General features: G+C 29.0%; 3 protein-coding genes and 2 non-coding genes across 7 annotated transcripts; 2 read left to right on the top strand and 3 right to left on the bottom strand.

Annotated features, from left to right (window-relative positions):
- Nucleotides 1-3,676: 3,676 nt before the first annotated feature.
- Trnav-uac lies at nucleotides 3,677-3,749 on the bottom strand. Its single transcript has one exon. It is a non-coding gene; the product is annotated as a tRNA-Val (tRNA).
- A 1,456-nt stretch (nucleotides 3,750-5,205) lies between these two features.
- Nucleotides 5,206-7,498, top strand: LOC106783770. The gene is made up of 4 exons (XM_014742609.1): nucleotides 5,206-5,332; nucleotides 5,423-5,584; nucleotides 6,321-6,524; nucleotides 6,647-7,498. Exons 1-4 carry the CDS (start codon nucleotides 5,216-5,218, stop codon nucleotides 7,187-7,189), a joined length of 1,026 nt encoding a protein of 341 aa, XP_014598095.1. The 5' UTR covers nucleotides 5,206-5,215; the 3' UTR covers nucleotides 7,190-7,498.
- Nucleotides 6,105-6,176, top strand: Trnad-guc. Its single transcript has one exon. It is a non-coding gene; the product is annotated as a tRNA-Asp (tRNA).
- Nucleotides 7,499-7,672: 174 nt separating the features above from the next.
- On the bottom strand, nucleotides 7,673-9,765 carry LOC106783772 (CD63 antigen-like). The gene is made up of 5 exons (XM_014742611.1): nucleotides 9,361-9,765; nucleotides 9,094-9,282; nucleotides 8,741-8,905; nucleotides 8,040-8,255; nucleotides 7,673-7,923 (listed from the first exon to the last, which is right to left on the bottom strand). Exons 1-5 carry the CDS (start codon nucleotides 9,421-9,423, stop codon nucleotides 7,861-7,863), a joined length of 696 nt encoding a protein of 231 aa, XP_014598097.1. The 5' UTR covers nucleotides 9,424-9,765; the 3' UTR covers nucleotides 7,673-7,860.
- Nucleotides 9,766-11,874: 2,109 nt separating this feature from the next.
- Nucleotides 11,875-19,993, bottom strand: LOC106783774 (superoxide dismutase [Cu-Zn], chloroplastic-like). Of its 3 annotated transcripts, XM_014742614.1 has the most exons (6): nucleotides 19,825-19,993; nucleotides 19,415-19,490; nucleotides 14,334-14,397; nucleotides 14,021-14,236; nucleotides 13,475-13,725; nucleotides 11,875-12,104 (listed from the first exon to the last, which is right to left on the bottom strand). In XM_014742614.1, exons 3-6 carry the CDS (start codon nucleotides 14,385-14,387, stop codon nucleotides 12,002-12,004), a joined length of 624 nt encoding a protein of 207 aa, XP_014598100.1. In that variant the 5' UTR covers nucleotides 14,388-14,397; nucleotides 19,415-19,490; nucleotides 19,825-19,993; the 3' UTR covers nucleotides 11,875-12,001. The 3 variants fall into 3 exon arrangements, with proteins under 3 accessions (XP_014598100.1, XP_014598099.1, XP_014598101.1); XM_014742613.1 differs by lacking the exons at nucleotides 19,415-19,490; nucleotides 19,825-19,993 and adding an exon at nucleotides 15,832-15,937; XM_014742615.1 differs by lacking the exons at nucleotides 11,875-12,104; nucleotides 19,415-19,490; nucleotides 19,825-19,993 and adding exons at nucleotides 12,813-13,246; nucleotides 15,832-15,936.
- Nucleotides 19,994-20,157: the final 164 nt, after the last annotated feature.

Genomic DNA, 20,157 nt, shown 5'->3' with positions numbered 1-20,157 from the left:
TGCATAGCCATATGTTTACGCGTTTACGAACACAAGAGGGTTGCCATGAACCAATCAACAAGGGTCGATGATAAAAAAGGATCATATATATCATTATTAACGTCTTTTTATTTTTAACTGAAATAAATAATATAGTGAAGGATAAATAGCCTATAAAGTCATTCCTGTTTTTTAACAATATCAAAGTAATTTATATTATTTTTCAAGAAATAAACTTACGTACCATTTAAGTATTACTCCTAAATTATCATAATTTATCATTAATGTAAAATAATTATCAATTAAGAAATAAAAACGAGATACTCGACTATTATAACGTCGTTTCTGTTCGAATAAATAACGCTAATATTTTGTTGTTTATATATTTAGTATTTTTATCTCTGAATAAAAAGAAATTGTAAAAAAATATTATGCATATTTTACTCAAAACATTTTGAATATCTATCATATTTTATTCTTAAACAAATAACACTAGAGTCTTTTGTTAACCGTAACACCTTTGTAGTATTTTATATTCAAATAAATAATATTACTTTTTATATAAAAAATGTCAAAATTTACTAGTTTACTAATTCGAATAAATCGTGTAATATTAATTGTTATAGTCGTTGAAATCCATTATGATTTTACTTGTAACCCGTTTGTATTCGTTTTACGAGTTCGTCATGTACAAGTACAGCTGTGCCAGCTTCGGCGTTATTCGGCTACGATCGCGTGCAGGAGAATCGATTTTTCCTTCGGTTAGTGTACAGAGCGAAATCGGAGTTGCCATGCGGACGATAGGAAGCAGGTGGATCTGACCGACATACTGTGCTGTTCATCATTCAACAAAAAATGAATTATAATTTGAACATCTAATTGTTTACCTATCCATTGCGCGATTCTCTTTGAATCGAATTAGTATCGATGATTAGATTCGATTTAACTTTGGGTCAGTGAGAAAACAATTCCAATATGCGTTTTTCAGAAGTGAAAAGTTCTTTTGCAAAATTTTAACATTGGTTTTTCACCATATCCGTTATGTAATATAAATATAGCAGTAAAACCAATTTATGAGTCTTGTCTACGTGAAAATAGAAAACAAAGGAGCAATATAAAATAATATTAGATAATTTACCGAAGTATTTACCTATTCTTTTATGACGTTATTGCATTCGTAAACCTGCAATCGCAATTTTTTCTTAATGGAATTATTTATATATTCGAGTAGAAAACATATTTATAAAATAAGATCATAGCATTGAATGTGAAGACATTTCTCTGAAAACTAAAAATATACATCCGAAATATCATTCGTAATGACTCACCTACTACGAATTCATCGGAAGATCAATCATTTTTTTGTACGTCCCTATCATAAAATCGATTTATTTCCTGTTTTACTTGTTTGTTATAATAAACATTACTTTCTTACAACAGTACCGTAACCAAATGCTGCATGATATAATATTACTGGAATATCTTAGAGGGAACAAATGTTAAAAGTAATATAACGTAAAGGAAGAAATTAAACAATAAAAAAGGGAAAAGAGCAGAAAAAAGGATCGTAAAAATTGTAGACAACCTGAGCGTTGTAATTCCGCGCGATCATAGCGATGTGTACGTAATGTATGAAAAACATTTTTACACACCGGTACGTTTCGTTGATCGTAAACTTCGGTACAATGAGTTGCTTGTTAGATGGTTGAAGCCTTTTGCAATAGCCTACGACGAGTTGGTGTATACGTAAGATGTAGTATAAGTACATGTATGCATTGCCTTCGGATCCCATAAAGACTTTCTACCGAGTTTCTTTTAATACCGGGCCTACGTATACGTATTTCACGAAATAGAAAAAGAGAGAAGGGTAGAAAAGTCACGTGGTTCACTAGACATCTCGCCAAGAGATAAGGTATTCGAGGGTGCTCGAATGAAAAGGCATCCTAGAGGGCATTCTCATGACACTTGACCTACCTTTCTTCACTCTGAAGATTTATTAAGCGTGTTAAGTGCATACCGTCGAATACTTCCTCTATTTCAAAGAATACAAATTTCTTCGAAGAAACCAACTTTTCCATCTAATTTTCCCTATATCTGCCATTCTTTTAAGAAAGTTTTTCTTATTTACCTGATCGAATAAATTCGATTTAGTTCCATTCATAGCCATTTTCTTTATTCTTCTTAACGTATTTTGCCCGAATAATTATTCTACTATCCACATTAATTTTGAGAATTATGAGCGCTCATAGCTTTTCGTGTTCCGTCAGTACTTTAAAAGGCGTTTCTCTCGAAAAGTCATTTCTCCTATGGTATCTATGGTAATTCTTAAAATTATTAATCGATTAAATTCTAATAGAGTTTGTTTTGTCTATCGGAAATTCATATCAACAACAATCAATAAAATAAATTTGATCGACTTCCATAGAGGACAATGATACAGTCGAATCAGATGAATTTCGAATAGTACGATATGTCGAATTTATATTCCGTGTTTTTAAACTACAATATAAATTTCCTTCGATTAATTAACAATCATTTACGGTATATCGAACACTCTCAAGGTATGTCTGTCCCTGCTCAATATTCTATAAACAAATGCATCTCGCAATAACTATCGATCGACGTATCTCTCATAAATATGCATACATATACACACCACACTACAAAAATTAGAACCTTCCATAATTTTCATCATTTCCATAATGTCGATCGAGTGTGGGTTCTATCTCACTCCTTCCATATTCCCTCTTTTTCCATATCGTTTCATAAAATTTTTAACAAGAAGTTTCACCTGAAAAATAATTTATCGAATTTATCCGTTCGCCTCGTCATTCATTGAACGTAGTTTTGTTATCCAGCGTATCGCTTCCTGTCTCTTCTCTCTTTCATAAATCTCCATGCTTTTCTCGAGTATCTTGTCGTTATGCGATAAAATACCGAGCGAGGAAGAAACAGTAGAATTGCGAATTGCGATTAAAAACCGGATCCATTCTCGTTACCAGTCGGAAAGAAACGTGAGGAATCGAAAGAACGGAGATGCAGGTGGAGAGCCAGGTGGCTCGGAGTATGTATGTAAGGAGAGGAACAGTGAATGAACGGAGAAACGAACGGATGAAAGAAAATTCCCTTTGCTCGCATTGCTTCCAAGCGGTTCACTCTTCAAGCGGTCGAACGTAAAGGTAAGACAAGACGAATGTGAGCACGCGAATCGAATACCAATCGCGATTTCCTTTTCTCTTCTTTTTAACTTTATTCCCACTCTTTCTGCGTCTCGGTAAATAACAAGTTTTATTTTATCAATATCACAAATTATGAATTAATAAGAATTATTATTTTTTATGATTATACGTTTTTTAAACAACAAAATATATATAAATGATAAAACAGCAAATATAAGAATACCATAAGAAATGAATAAATGAATTCAGGATATCATTTGTTATTCGACATATACTCCTGCATGTATTAAAGAAAACATTGTTAACATAATCATAACTACTCGAGAATGTAATAAGTTTAATACCTCATTTAGGTTTCCAAATGGGAAGACTCAATGTGTTCCATAAAGTAAGCGAATAAAGTAAATTATCAAAGTTAAATTGTTCAATATGCAACTTTGTGTTTGTTACATTCCTTCTTTTACTTGTTTATACTTTACATCATAAATATTAACAGAAAGAAAAAAAAAAAAGAAGACTGGTTCCGGCCGGGATCGAACTGGCGACCTTCTGCGTGTAAAGCAGACGTGATAACCGCTACACCACGGAACCTTGATGACTGTTGATGTAAAGAAATAATTTAGAATTCTCTTTATTTATATAATTAATTATATAATTTTTATTTATTAATACTTAAACGTTTAATATACATCTTATTAAATATTTTCTAAAAAATAATCTTTTTGAAATTGAAGTTTTTGTACAAATTCTTCGAAGTATAATTCTACATATCGGTAAAGTAGATTATCTTATTTTGATATACGTCCAATAGATGGCAGATATAAATATATACTATTCTAACACGTACAATTTAAAAAGAAATATATAAATATAAAAATAATTTCACTGACGTACGCGTTTAAAAATAATGATTAACAGCTTTAATTTAAACTTCAGAAATCTCATATTTTAATTGTAGCTAATTACTATGATATATAAACATCATTATCTATATATCTTTTTTTTTCAATAGATTCAACCTCTTTTCTGCTGTAGGGCCAAATCGATAAAACACCGTCAATATTACTAATAAAGTTGAAATAATTGTTTAATGATAAAGTAATAGTTATTTTCATCGATACCAATACAAATAATTATTCGTGTAGTGTATATATACTACAACAATATAATAATCTATTTATCCGTATATATATTACTGATAACACCAAGGGCAAGATACCGGGAAGAACGAACACAAAAATAGCATTTTTAAATTTAAGGTTCGTTAAGTAAATTTATCTATTACGGAAAGTGGTATAAATGCAATGTTATCACAAACATCACATCCTTATCATTTAATTATCTTGATTCTATTATTTTTCTTTCTTCATCGTACTAGTTATTGTTAACAGTAATAAAAAATTATTAACATCTTTCTATGCATACATTGTCATTTTTTATACTATGTGTGTAATCAACTATTAACTTGATCGAATAAACAATTCCAATCTATAAAAAGATGTACAAAATAGCAAGGAATTCAAGAATACCTCCCTCAAAGAAGAAAAATAAAGCAAAAGAAAAGAAAAAGGAAAAAGGTTAAAACATATCTTTGATATATTTTTCCAAGAAATGTAACCGAGAAAATGATACTAACTGATATGAGCAAGAACGAATGTCGAGTTATTACTACGGAAGCAATCGTTAACGATAGGAGTTAATAAGGAGATACTTTATTAACTTAACGAAAAGATTAGAATATTAAGAAATTGTTTGCTATTATTTAAAAAGAAAATAAGCTAAAAATGTGGAAAAACGATAGAAAAATATTATTACATCTTCCTAAACGATATCCATGTTTGGATTCGTTCATCACAATTTTGTTCTTTACGGCCATTAATGCAGTAGTGGTAAGTAACACCAAATTAAAATAATGTGTTAATCTTTCATAAATAAAAAAAACATACTTCGTTAATGCAATATTGTTATCATTATATTTTTTTCAGGTTTTAGGAATAATGATGTGTATACAATCCCTAGCAATAGCATTTCACGCATTAGTGGATATAAATATATTAATGTCCTTTCTTAAAACAGATTACATTGTTTTGTTTTGGGCTTCAGTCTTGGCGATAACAAGTGCTAGTCTTGCATTAATTTCAGGCTTCCAATATTCTAAATCAGGGCTAATAACCGTAAGAAATTTATTTAATATCCAAGATTACGATATTGAACGTCACTAGAATAGAAAATTAAATGATTTTCATTGTTCTTCTTTTTTCTAGAGTATGGGTCTTTTTATAGTAACATTTTTTATTATCGATGGATACGCAATATGTTTTAGAGTAAAAAATTATTTATCTGAACAACAGCTTACTAATATTTTATACGATGCGCTAAGAATAGATCCATTTGAAAATTTCCAGTTTCATTTCATGCAAAGAGAAGTAAGTTATTTAATATTAATTTATCAATTATAACAAGTCGAAATCTCTCTATGATAAAATCTTATGGTATTCAAATCCGTATTATCAATTTTAAATGAAAGTAACTAAAAAATATTATAGATTCCGTTATTTGCTGCTGATGATTAATTTTTAATTACCGATAAATATTCTCTGTCGGTAGCTTTCCTCCATTGATAACTGCGTTATGTAAATAATGAATAATTTCGCAGATTTAATTTTAAAAATTAATGTTCTATCAATTTTTGTCTATTTTAATATGACTAAATAATTATTATTATAGCAAAAATTCTACATATTTCTTCAGCATCAATAATTAAATATAGCTTACATCATCTTGATATTTTGTTCTCAGTACTTCGAAAATATGAGATTTGTATTCTAAAAAAGTATCAGTAAATATAAAAATAAAAATCTAAGTAATAATAAATTATTTTCTTGTACATAAATATTTTTAAAAGAGTATTTATATATGATAAATACATTCGTAAACACAACCAAGTCCTCGGTAGTATAGTGGTTAGTATCCCCGCCTGTCACGTGGGAGACCGGGGTTCGATTCCCCGCCGGGGAGGATTTATTTTTGTATTTTTCAAGAATAATAAATAAATTTTTTGCTTGTGAAGTTGATCTTTTCAAGCATAGCTTAATTAAATTTCCATGAAATTTATTTATAAACCATTAATAACAATAAAGAATTCTTTTTATTCATTTACAGCTCTCTTGCTGCGGAGTTCTTCATTACACTGATTGGATAACCTACCACAATGTTATTCCAGGATCTTGCTGCAACAATATGACTATTTGTAAAGATGATGATCCAGCTTTACATAAAAACGGTTGCTTTGATGTAATCTTCAATATATTGCATGTTACTTATCAAGCTACAGTCGATACTATTATAATTTTAAATGTTTGTTTGGTAAGTGTGTATATTATATACCCATAAAATATAATCAAAAATCTTCTATCGAAACTTAAACATTTTTTTATACGCTATAATGAAATTTTAATTAGTAGTAAATATATATATATGTATTTAAGGTGCTCGCATTATTTTCTGGATATTTCTACTGGTACCTATTACGACAAGTGAAAAAAGCTAGAAAAACATCATTTCTTACGTTACCAAGAATTAATATGCCAAGTCTTTTAGCAAACCAACCAAGTCGACATGCTTATATGACAGACACTAATACAATCCTATCAGGAAATAATACACTCCAAAATTTTAATTATGACTATTACAATGCTTATGTAACTAACGAAAATATTAATCCAGCCCAACAAACACGACATGTTACAATATCGGAGAACCTTACAATCCAAGAGAATAACAATACAGTTCAAGAAGAAGCGAATACAACCCAAGAAAAAGCCAATGCACCCCAAGAAGAAGCCAATGCACCTCAAGAAGAAGCCAATGCATCCCAAGAAGAAGCCAATGCACCCCAAGAAGAAGCCNAAGCCAATGCACCCCAAGAAGAAGCCAATGCACCTCAAGAAGAAGCCAATGCATCCCAAGAAGAAGCCAATGCACCCCAAGAAGAAGCCGATACACCCCAAGAAGAACACAATACGGTCTGAAACAATAATTCTGCTGTCTACGATTCTGTTCAGCCAGTTAACGAAAATAATTTAACAACAGTCACCGGTTTAATCTTAATTTTCGTATCTCCATAGGTTCCTAAAACTTAAAATAACTTTAATTAACTTTAATTAATTTTAATATTACTCACACACACACACACACATTATGTTTAAAAACCTGCAGAAAAAGGACCTATCGTTCATATGCATAAATATTTTATTAATTACATTCTAAGATATAGATATGTAATTTTTAATTGTATTACACGGATGTTACTTTTATAATAATAAATAATTATAAATGTGCAAATATTTATAAATACATATGTCCTGTTTTTACGTACATATTATATAAGTGCATTTATTAAAAAGGAGATTAAGATTTATTTATTATAATAAGTGCATGTATATGTACTTTCACACACGTTACAAAGCTACATGATAATGTAATAAATCTTTCTTATCATCTTTACTGTTAAATTCGTAAAAAATAATGATCAATCGATTAAATATATATTTTTTATTATAAATTATTTCATATGAGGAAGCAATGCTCTAACAGTTTCGATTACTACGTTAATTACGAAGACCAGCTCATGTAATCAAATGTAAATCATATATAAATAATCTAACTAAAATATTCGTAAGAAAAGTTAAACGACCGCGTTTCATTTATCGGTCTCTCTTTTTATGGCCATAGCTAGACAACAAGCAAGTATTATACCAGCGACCTGAAACAAAGAAAACATATTCCTTTATTTTTATTCATAATTATATTAAGTAATTGTTCATTCACATACACGCGCGTACAAAATTAATAATAATTAATATTATTGATCGTACTAACCTCTACAAAGGCAATACCGATTCCTACACCGATCAATATAGTAGCTCCGTTTTGAACACGCATTTTTAATTTATCGAAGCAACCTTCCTTGTTAACATCTGGACTACCAATAGCGCAAGGATTTTGCATTTTCATGCAACAGGAAGGTGGCAAAGTCCCAATGTAAGCATTGGTCGAACTCCAATCGTTAGGCCCGTCTACCCCGCAGCACATCAACTATAATCAAATCATTTTTATATTGTATAGATAATTTTAAAAAGACACACGAAATTAATCAGATATAAAATTTCTAAATATAAAAAATAATACTTGCTGATCACAACCATAACAACGTTTAATAAAATATCTACTGATACGCTTGCAAAAATCAATATACCATAAGTGTTACTTAAAATCTTACACAGTTTTACATATATACAAGGAAATTAATATTATACATATTATACACCAATAGTATCACCAAGTTGATTTTATTTTTAAATATTTAAATACTATCGTTCCGTATATCGTGAAAAATGTAAAATTCATATTATAATATATTTCGAGATTTGTTAGAACATAGAAACTGAATTATGTAAGCAATATATTTTCATTATTTCCATTCGGAATTTAAAAACAATATCGATTTAATAGCGCTTTAACATTTCTCCATCGACAAAGCAATCATTTGTTCGTCGTGTTCCAGATTCGAATCTACTGACCTTGTTTTGCACATTATCCCAAGCAAACTTGTCTTCGTCGGTATAATTCCTCATCGATTCCTTTAACGTATCCTTCATCGCCATACTGAAATCATTTTTAAAGACTGCCGCTGCGATACCAACTGCAAGTTCGATCACGAAAATGATCAAGAGCGCAGCTGCGAACTGGAAAATGAAGATAAAATCAAAAGTTAATCATTATCGACGAATAATAAAAGGAATTCATTCAACAAAAAAAAACAAAAAAAAAGGAAAAAAACGTATAACATCATTTTTATATTATTACGTACCAAACGAAAGATCATAAATTACACGAAAATATTAGAAAAAGTATAAAAAAGAATAATTCTTACTGCTATCAGCATGTTATAATGTTCTTTGATCGCACCATAGCACCCAAGGAAAGCGATAATAAAAACTATGACACCAGCGACTATGAGGACAATGGGAGGTGCCATTATCCTTCCTTCGACGAAATGACTAAATTCACCGACATCTCCAAGAACGAGAGCACCAGCAACAATTATTCCAATACCGGAGATCTAAAGAAGATATTAGTCGAGAAAGAGGAAAAAAATCAAATTGAATAAATCGTGGTATTTAGCGTTTAACGAACTTACAGCGAAAATTAAATTGAAGACGAAGAGGATATATTTAATCAAGCTCATTCCGCAGGACTCCATGATTATTATTATATTTTTCTTAATTATAATAATAAACTTATATTACTATAAATGTAAAAAAGAAATCTACCCGGAAGTATTTGAATGTATCTAACGAGTTTTACGAACGACGCTTCATAATCGCGCGTCCAGTGCAAACCAACCGGTGCACAGTAAAGCAATTTACATTCTGAGGGGTAAAAGCCGTCAACGAGTTCGATCGAAATCCTCGAGAAACTTCGAAAGAAAGTAGCGCGCCACTAACGACCATCCCCATTGGTCCTATTCCATGGTGCTCGAGGACCTACTGGAGAACGCAACGAAATGGGACCAACTTCTTATTGGTTGTTCATACCTCGACGAACTCTATGTTTCTTCCTCGTTACCATAGATACGACAACGACAACGACAACAATATTACGACGATAATATTTGCTAAAAATTGAAGAAGAATGAGTTCGTTGCTCGCAAATGTCAACTTTACAAGGTCACCGATACTCGATTTCAATATTTTCTAAAATGTTCTCACACATATTATTCATTCCGATTTAGTTTCCATTTATAAGAAAAAAATAATTATGAAAAAATTCATATAGAGTTTTTTAATTTTGTTGCTCGAATAAATGATCATAGAATGAAACACAATTTTTTTTAACTATGACAGATAAATTCTTTTAGATAATTTCCTTATATCTTTTAATTAATTTCCACACATAATTTAATTGCTCTGTCAAAGTTCATTCGTTATTAACGAGTGAGATCTATCCATAACTTGTCCGATTTAATATATAAAGTTCGACGACCCATACACTCCCAACCTACTACATGTAATTATCGTATTATCTTACTGTCGTCCACGCAATTATCTTGATAAGTTTCTGATAACGAGCCCCTTTTTGTTTACCTTGAAAGTAGAAATGTACGATCTAACACGAGAGAATAATTTGAAAAATGTTTGTTTCTTTGTCAAAAAATGTAATTTCGTCTGCAATCTGGTTACTTTGAATTTTGTAATTCTTTTATAATTTTTTGTATTATTATATTATCATTATAATTATTATTATTATTATAATTTCTTAGGACAATTACTCTTGTCCTGTTTTTTTGTCCTCGTTAGCTACGTCGATCGCGTGACGCTTCCTCGAAACACATCGTTTCGTTCGATCGTTACTTTTCTAGTCCGACGAACTTTAAAACCTTTTAAATCACTCTTTCTCTTTCTTTCCTAGTAATCTTTCATCTTAACGAATAGTATGCATAGAGAAACGCTTATAAATCTAAAGAGAAAGAAATGTTATACCTTTGGAACTTGGAAATTCTAGAAAAAACGGAGTTAGATTTTTTTTCAATCTTATTTTTATAAAAATTTTGTAATATTCAAAATAATCAGATATTTTTATAAAACATTTGCTAATAAGAATTGTAAAGGGAATTCTGATAAAAATATGGAATACATTAAAGAAACGTTTCGTGTCATTTTCTTCGAAGGATAAAATGAATGTGCATTTAGGTCAATGGAACTACGATATAAATGTTATAACTATAACCAATCGATTCACATAGATGTTTCTGTAAATATGTATAAGCGTGATACGATATGTAAAACTTATAATTAAAATAAAAATATTAAACGTGTTAAAGAAAGAGAATATATTTATTATGACACAAAGGGAAGTATTAAACTAATAATATGATATAGAATTATATGTTAGGCCAATATCTATTATATTTACTTAAACGGTACATTTACAGTTATTCGAATATATACATAGTAGTATGTATATACACGAGAAAAAAGTTAATCGTATTTTCTCTTTTGACTATATTTAATTTCGTTCGCAAAATCAAGAATATAAATACAACATATTGGAAAAAAAGTTAAAGAATTTTTGTTTATTAAAGAATCAACTAAAAAGAAATGAAACACGTTTTATTTGTAGACTTCAGCAAACAGTTGTTGCAAATTGTAAGTGAGTTTTGTAATATTTCACAATCCTAACATTAGGAACAACTGACATAAATTAAACTCATATACTAGAATTGAATTTAAAGCAATTACACGTGTTTCACGAACGAAATAAAAATAAGTGCAATGCACTTACATTTACATATTACGTAAATAATACTTAAGTATGATAATAAGTAGATAAATACAAATAAGTAACAACATTCATTATATCTTTGTACGCTGAGGTAATTCGTATGATAATAAGATTAAATATTACAAATCTTTCAATATGATAAATTAAAAGAAAACATGTACAGTGATTGTTTTAAATTGACAGTGGGAGTACAAATACTCCTAAGACTCACTGTATATATGTAAGAAACGATGTCAATTACAAGACCGAAAGATCATTCAATGATCTAAAATTTATATTAGATTTCGTTATAAATCTATGATAATTGATAATATTAGATAAAATTGACGAACATAAATTTAATATTATCGTATAAATATCTTCGTTGTTCTTCGATTTTATTTTCAAATACTGCTCCGTTCGTAATCGATGCAAACTTCCTGAGGTGTAACTCGTGAAATACGTTAGATTATGTATGTAATATGTAGATGATAGAACATAGTTGATTTTGAAGATCCTTAATATTTCAATTGATGGAAAATAACGATCATAAAAGACGTTATAATGATTAACATGCTCGATGTACAAGAACTTGAACCGGACCAACTATCTAACGGTGACCTGAAAGCAAAAACGCAAAAGGGATCGATAATTATGTTTTCCATTAACGTAAGCTTACGCGTCGACTCTTTTACAAAGTAATCATTTTCGAAGAAACATTTTTATTATTATTATATCTGAAATAAAAATTTCTGTTAATAATTGGCAACATTTACTCGTGCTTTGAAATAGATTTTAATAAAAAGTAATAATTAATCTATTTAACTAACGAACTTTAAAGAAACATTGAAATTATCGCAAGTTTGTATGAAATATTTTGTTACACAGTCTTATACTGAAGCACCCTTTACATCTAAGATTCAAGCAAGCATATTAGAGCACAAAATTAAATCATTGTTCAGCTATTATACACTATAACTACTATATATAGTAAAATAACTACTATACATAATAAAATTCTCTTTATAGGCTTTTCCCAAAAACATCTAATTGTTTCAGATAAAATCTAAGATTTTCACGATTTAACTGAACTATGCAATTGAACACTGATATATATATACAAAGGAAAACTAGAGGAAATATAGAAAAAAAAAATCATTGAGAAATTGATACACACATATGTACATACATAAATTGGAATTATAGACACAAGATTGAATGTTCTTTGATAGCGCTAGTTTAATAATTCACGTGTATACATAAGAAAAATGATTATTGACACTTAAAGCAAAATGGGAATAGGATGAAGGGAAAATATGAAACAATAAAAAACAAGAAATATTTTTATAAGTATTACCAATTTACATATAAAAGGTAAACATACTAAACTATTTTAAAATAAAGATAAGAGACAGACTAAAAGGCCAACTGAATACACAACGTGATATCATACATTTCAGATTATTCATCGTTCCTATTACCTTTGATCTATTAGCAGTCTACATTTAAAAGAGTAATATGAAAAAAGAATTACTTATTTATTGAGAATTTATCTTGAGTATATAAAGACAAATAAAATATATCGACGTATGTACGCATATATTAGAAATAAACGAATCGAGAAAAATAAAAAGTCAGAATATCCTAATTAAGACGCATTAGTAATCCCGAAGCTAATTCTAAAAAAGTGCGTCGATGTTTTATTCTCGTACCGGAAGTTGTCCTTATGCCATATTCCGATCGATGATTTGTCACAGTTTTAGCTGGAATTTATATAACAAAGTACTTTCAAGGAATCCTATCGATCAAATATATTTATTAGATTTTGCAAATGTTTGTTCAGATTGATAACAGGTTAATGGGATATACTTTGAAAAGGTATGTATGTATATGTTTATTTAGATGTGTTCGTAAAAGCACATTGTTGCAAGCTGTAATAATAAAGCAAAAAAACTTGTACATATAAACATATATAAATATATGTAACCTACTGGACAGCGACGATTCCACAAGCCCAACGATCTCCTGCGTTTCCTGTCGAATTCGATAGAGCACTGTTGCCTTTACCCAAATCATCTTCCTGAGAATGTATTACGATAGCCCGACCCAAAATATTGTTAGGACCACTAAGAGAGATAACTTTATCGGTGATATCAATAATCGCTTCTCCTTCGGCATTGGCTTCGATATTACCCAAATCACCAACGTGTCTGATTGTATCCTCTGGAGCACCGTGAACATTCTATACGTGTATATACACATTTATGTATATTAAATATATAATTAAAACTTATGTATATGCACTTTGTAATTAAAGAAAATTTAAAAAAAAAAACTTCATTTTACGATTTATTTTATATTCAAAATTATATTTATATTATAAAATAAATCATAAAATGACAATTATTTTCTTCTAAATGTAATTAAAATAATGTTGAATTGATAAATGATTGAAATTAACGAAATTGTATAAATGCTCGCAACATTAATAAACGTATTTATTTTAAATACTTTCCATTTTCCTTAAAATTACTCACATTTTCAGGATTAAAATGGGCACCCGTTGACTTACAACCGTCCTTTAGATCTCCTTTCTCATGGACATGAAATCCATGAAGTCCTGCAGTTAAACCATTTACTTTACCGCTCAATTTAACCGGTCCATTTGGTACAGATTGAGTAATCGTAATGTCACCCATAACATTTTTTACAGCTGGATCGTGAGGCGTCAAACGAACGACCGCGACTAATTCCTAATTTTATTTGGTTGATAAAAATGATATTACAAATTTCGTCTCGTCTTAAGAAGAAAAAGAAAAAATAATAAGAATATGTCAAGAGGAAACTTACCTTGGCTGTGACTACCGTAACAGCTGTGATAAATAATATAAACGAGCGATACATTTTGAATTATCTGAAATAAATAAAAATAAAAGAAAAATTGTATACACGCCATTCATCCATGCACACACACACAGTCAGCTAATTTTGATAAATTAAAAAATAAAAAATCATTGATTTTGTACAATTTTGATCGAGCTAATGTATAAAATATGTCTTTGTCTCGCATTATTATTTTTTTATATTAAAAAATCAATATTTTCTATTATAACTCTCGAAGTATTTTTTTCTTTTCTTTTTACTAATCGATTTAACACCTTTTCCATGCATTGTAGTTTGTTTTCCTTCGCGACAAGCATGATATAGCATGATTATTCCTTCTATATATGAACCACGCAATTTCTTCGTTTCCTTTAAGAAAAATGTATCGATTGGGAACACGTTAACAACGCTTACTAATGCGGAAATGAAATAAAAACACATGGAAATCAGTTATTCATAGATTTTGATTAGCTAAATGTTTCAACCAATTTTATTTACTATCCATAGAAATATTGTTCGAAATCGGTGTTACAAAATTTTTACGATTATCGATTAGGAATTTATTTTATATATATATATGTATACATACGAATGATAAATTTTGTCAAAACTTCTTTTTCATTATCGATTAATCAAAAATTTCTAATCACTTCGTTCATTCGAAAAATACAAAAAAAAAGTATTATTATTCTCAAACAATATCTAATCAGTTAAATGAGTCACCGTACGTACACATAATATTTCTATCGATCGCGAAGGAACATAGTGCTCATCTAGAACCCCTGCGCACAAAACTGTCCTATAACTTGTTTTTAAAAAAATAACACATAAGGATAAACTTCCTCCCCATAAATGAAGTTAATTTAAGCAATTTAAAAAACAAAACGGAATCACTATTAAAATATTTCATAATAATAGCACATTTAAAAAAGGTAAAAATGTACGATCGAAATTGAAAATTAGTAGAACGTAGTTTTATAAGTGATGCTCCTATAAATCACACACTTTTCATGGATACAGTGATCAAAAAATATATAAAACAAAACGACGAAAATAAATAATTAACATCGAAATGATTACATTCGATAATTCATATTGAATTACAATTTTATCTCTTTTTAGATAAATATTACGATCGTATCAAAAAGTAATTACGACTTGTACAAATATTTTTTTACTTTTTATACGATTATAACGTTAAATACATTTTGACATTAAATTTGATTGAAAGTTTCCTTTTGTAAAGAAAAATATAATAATAATAATTTAAAGTTTCGAAAAATGTAGTTTACTTTCAAGAAATAAATCTCAGGATTCACTATTTCAATATGACAGATATATATTAATAACGAAAATGAATTACCGAACCGGTTTCTTGTAATGAATTTTAAAATGTTCCTGAAAGGTATATATATATATAGCTTTTTAATGAATATTCAGATGAAGAAAGTGAAAGGAAACCTACCGAGTAGAAAACGAACGTAAAAGCCGAGTGAATAATACGAACACCGAATGACTGACTGTGGATGCTGTGTCATGTGTTCCTCTTATATTAGCTTCTATGTATACATCCCCACCTCCGATGTTCTAGTAAATCGGTAACGGACCTCGTAAGTATAATACCTCGTAAAAGAGCATGCACCGCTGTCTTTGTAAATGATTTGATGATCGTAGGACGTAAGTAATACTTGTATATGTTACCGACATACTGAAAAATCTGGCAATGCTAGCAATACCCCGGCAGCGTCCCTAATGGAAAGCGTCTTTTGACAAAGTCGGAAACAGACAACGGGATTTACTTAAATTTCTTAGCCTTTTGCCAAAGTCAAGTACTTCAAAGTGCAAGCCTGTGGTTCAATTAGATCTTATTTAGACAATGTGTTATAGCCGAGATACGATTGGACGTATCCGTTACAAAGTAGCATTGCACGAAGTGATGCATAAATGGATATTGGGTTAATAGAATAATCGCGAGAGGTAATGGAAGAACCACGAGCACTTCTCGATCTTATCATGCCCAAGATTTATATATATGTGTGTATATGTGTATGTTTAACATTGACTAATAAATTATTTATCCAAATATATTAAGAAATATCGTAACATCGTTATGCTACAACGTTATGTTATTTAAAAAATACATTTCTTTTTTTCCTCGCTTAAAGTTAAATTTTTACAAAATAATAATAAACATAAAATATTCTACGTTGTTCCTTTCATACTCGCGCATTTATTAATTTGTTTACTCGAATCGTCATAATAAATTAATAATGTTTCATTAACGACTTGGAAATTAATGACATGAATAATAAAGGAAGGAAAAATGAAACTATTAGCGCATGAATTATATAAAAAAAATAAGAAACAGAGAAAGGAAGATAGAAGATTTTATTTATTATTATAAGTAATTTTAAGATAATAAATAAAATGATAATATATATATAATGATTGCTGCATTATAAAAATTCTAGAAAAACAAGATTGTTTATCATATTATTTATCGGAATGATATGTCAGAATAAAATCAGTACGATGTATAAGATATTCTGCGTCTTACAATAAAATGCATTTTTAAAAATAATTTATAGGACAAAATGATAATTAGGTGCGAAAAGAATCTGCATGTAATCTGTTAACTATCTTCAACCTTTTCATACCCACGAACGAGATATTTCACAACTGCTTGACACTTTGAACTGAATACATGTGCACATTTCCGAACACGTACATACGCGCAAAAGTCACGTTGTTAAGTACAAGATCTATTTTTGTCATCTACATGTTTAATTTTGATTGCATTTCAAATGTATAATATACATAACATTAATAACAATATCCGTTTAAACTCGAAAATTCAGAAAATGAAATTTAAAAAGAAACTAAGCAAAATATCTGCAGTGTCGATGTCGAAAAACGATATCGAATTACGATCAACATCTACATATATAAATATTTAATTTAAAAGTGACAAAAGTTAATTACGTGAATTTATTTACATAGGTGAGAGATAAAGAACTAGATACGATAAAATTAAAGAAGATCAACAGTGCGTGTATGTCAGGTGGTAGGGATAATTACAGATCTAATTGAAACCTCCTTTGTGTGTGCTTGAATCTTCTTTATAAAGGAAACCGGATATTGCATTTGCAGAGCTCCGATTGGCGGTTTAACTACGCAGTAGCATTTCGCACAATTGGGATCCTTGTAATTATTGTTTCCGTCTTTTATTGATGCATTGACAAAATTCGATTAACGTTTCGCTTCCGTAATGCGTCACCGTGCACTTTGATTGCTATGATTTTTTTTGTTCTCTCTCTCGAGAGAGAGAGAGATAAATGTACGCACAATTTTCCTGGATTCTTATTATAAGTAACTTTTATTATATTTTTCATTTTCATTCTTTATTACAGAACAATGAATTTGTATATAGTTGATGTGGAATGTGTATGTACAAATTACAGAAATATCTAAAAAAAAATATTGAAATATTGCATATTGTTTCTTTTTTACTCGTTGTAATTTTTCAACTTAAATAAAATAAAAAAAAAAACAAAAAAGTATTAATTACCAGAGCATTATTTGTCATTTTTCCTTAGGATTCAAATAGGTTGTTAAACAGAATGAATTTTTACAACAACTAACTATTCTCTAATACATTGTCTTTCTCATAAAAAATAAAATTATTTCTCAATCGGCAATATCAAATTCTTTTAATTATTGTCCGTTTATGTTATTTTAAGTTCTTAGAAAAACATGAAATATTATTATCTGTCGACAAATTTTCCTTTACTCCCATGATATTGCATCACAATCTGCAATCTGTTTTAATAGCCAGATAATACAATTAACTTGCTTACAGTTATATTCAACGAGACATATATTTTATTAATCGGAATTATATAACAAACGTGATTAATATTTATTATTATTCCTACATAAAATCCACGCATTAATCAAAATTCCTAATATAATAACATTTTATTTTTCGATCGATATATAGGGTGTATATATCCTATTAGTATATATTATATATGCAATGATTAAAATAATATGCATGTAATGTTTATACACGCTTTTTAACTACATAACTGGAATAAATGGCGAGCATTTATCATCTAAATGAGCGGCTAATTAGGAACAATGCTGTAAAATAAGGGAATTCCTTTGAAACGTTTCATTATGTAACATATATATATATATATATATTGAATGATTCAAACACTAACAAGCAATATCTTGTTTTTTGGTTGAATTTAGAAAAAAATGAATTATTCAAAATAGATTAAATATTCACTATCATAATATTTTTTTCATAAGTGAATATACATTATTGAAAGTTTAATTTTTTATGGCAAATTATTCCTAAATAATATTAATATTTTGGCAATTTTATTTTTTGTAATAGTTTTAACGAATACATTAAACATTCAATGTAAGCATATGATGTATAGTACTCTCATATATACTTATAATATGTATTGCAATAATTAAATATATTTTTTTCCTTTCTACAAATATAATAATTAAATTATCGTAAAAATACAAAACAAGAGATACTTTAAACTTAATTTTATTGCAAAGTTTAAAACATTTCTTCTTAATCGTTGCAACATACATTTAATCGGACAACCTGTATGTCCAGTAAATAAACCTTGGCATAACATCTAACGATATATAGATCGAAGCAATATGTGACTAACAATAAGCTACTCAATCCATAAATAATTCGGTATAGAACGTCTTATAGAACTTTCGCGTTTAACCTTTTTTTCTAACGTTCCAAGCATTCGACAATACGAATTCTAATAAAATATTTCACAACGTAACTTGAAACTCATTATTTCTTTTCTTATATTTTTTCTTACGTTATACGACACTATTTTCACGGCTCGAGTGTTATAATAAAACGATATAAATAAAAATGGTTTCTATGTTAGGCTCAAAACTTTTCAACCCATCTACGTATATCAGAAATAATTGATAATATACGTATAATTAAATATAACATTAGGTTGAAATAATTATAATAAAAATAATCTTTTACTTACCAAAAGACTGAGTTGATTTCACAAGAAGTATTATAATCCGTTTATTCAACGATATATTTATCTTTTCAATCAATAGCTATACAAAAAATGGAAAAAACTTTTAAACACTAAATTTAACACAAAATAAACTTACGTAATATGATATATGATATATAATACATATATATATATATATATATATGTATGTGAATGATAAGATATTATAATTATACAAAATCAAAAACTCGAAAGACTGATTTGCGAGTATTTTACGGTCAATAATTTCGACAGCATTGATTAGGGGCTCGGCGCGCGTGACACTCGTGTATTTAAAAAGTTACTAACGCGATAAAAACTATTTCCTTTTTTTTTTTCTTCTTTTTTGATTTTATCACAAAAAAAAGCCATGATAAAAACTTAAACAAGCGTACCCTTTGCTTTAGGTTTTACCTCTGCTCCTACTTCTTCTTTCTTTCTTTCTTTGAAATTTTCTACTTTATCTTTTTTTCATCGATGATGAGTGTCTCGCGAAAGTAAAATATACGAATGAGAAAAAAAAAGGAAGATTAAGAAAGAGAAAACGATCGAACGTACAGCGTGTTTGGTTGTCTCGAAGAAACTGAAAGCAGTCTAAAGGCAGGTGCGACATTCGCTTTAGACGACACTCTGGGGCCTATCTCAAGCTTGCATTACATGTCGGTGTACACATAAATATGCGTAGTATCCTTTACATCCACGTATTAGGCGTATATACATAGAGATTT

This window comes from Polistes canadensis, unplaced genomic scaffold (genome assembly GCF_001313835.1).
Source record: "Polistes canadensis isolate GaletaPanama2010 unplaced genomic scaffold, ASM131383v1 scaffold_25, whole genome shotgun sequence".
Classification (NCBI taxonomy): domain Eukaryota; kingdom Metazoa; phylum Arthropoda; class Insecta; order Hymenoptera; family Vespidae; genus Polistes; species Polistes canadensis.
This window is presented reverse-complemented; position numbering and strand designations above follow the sequence as displayed.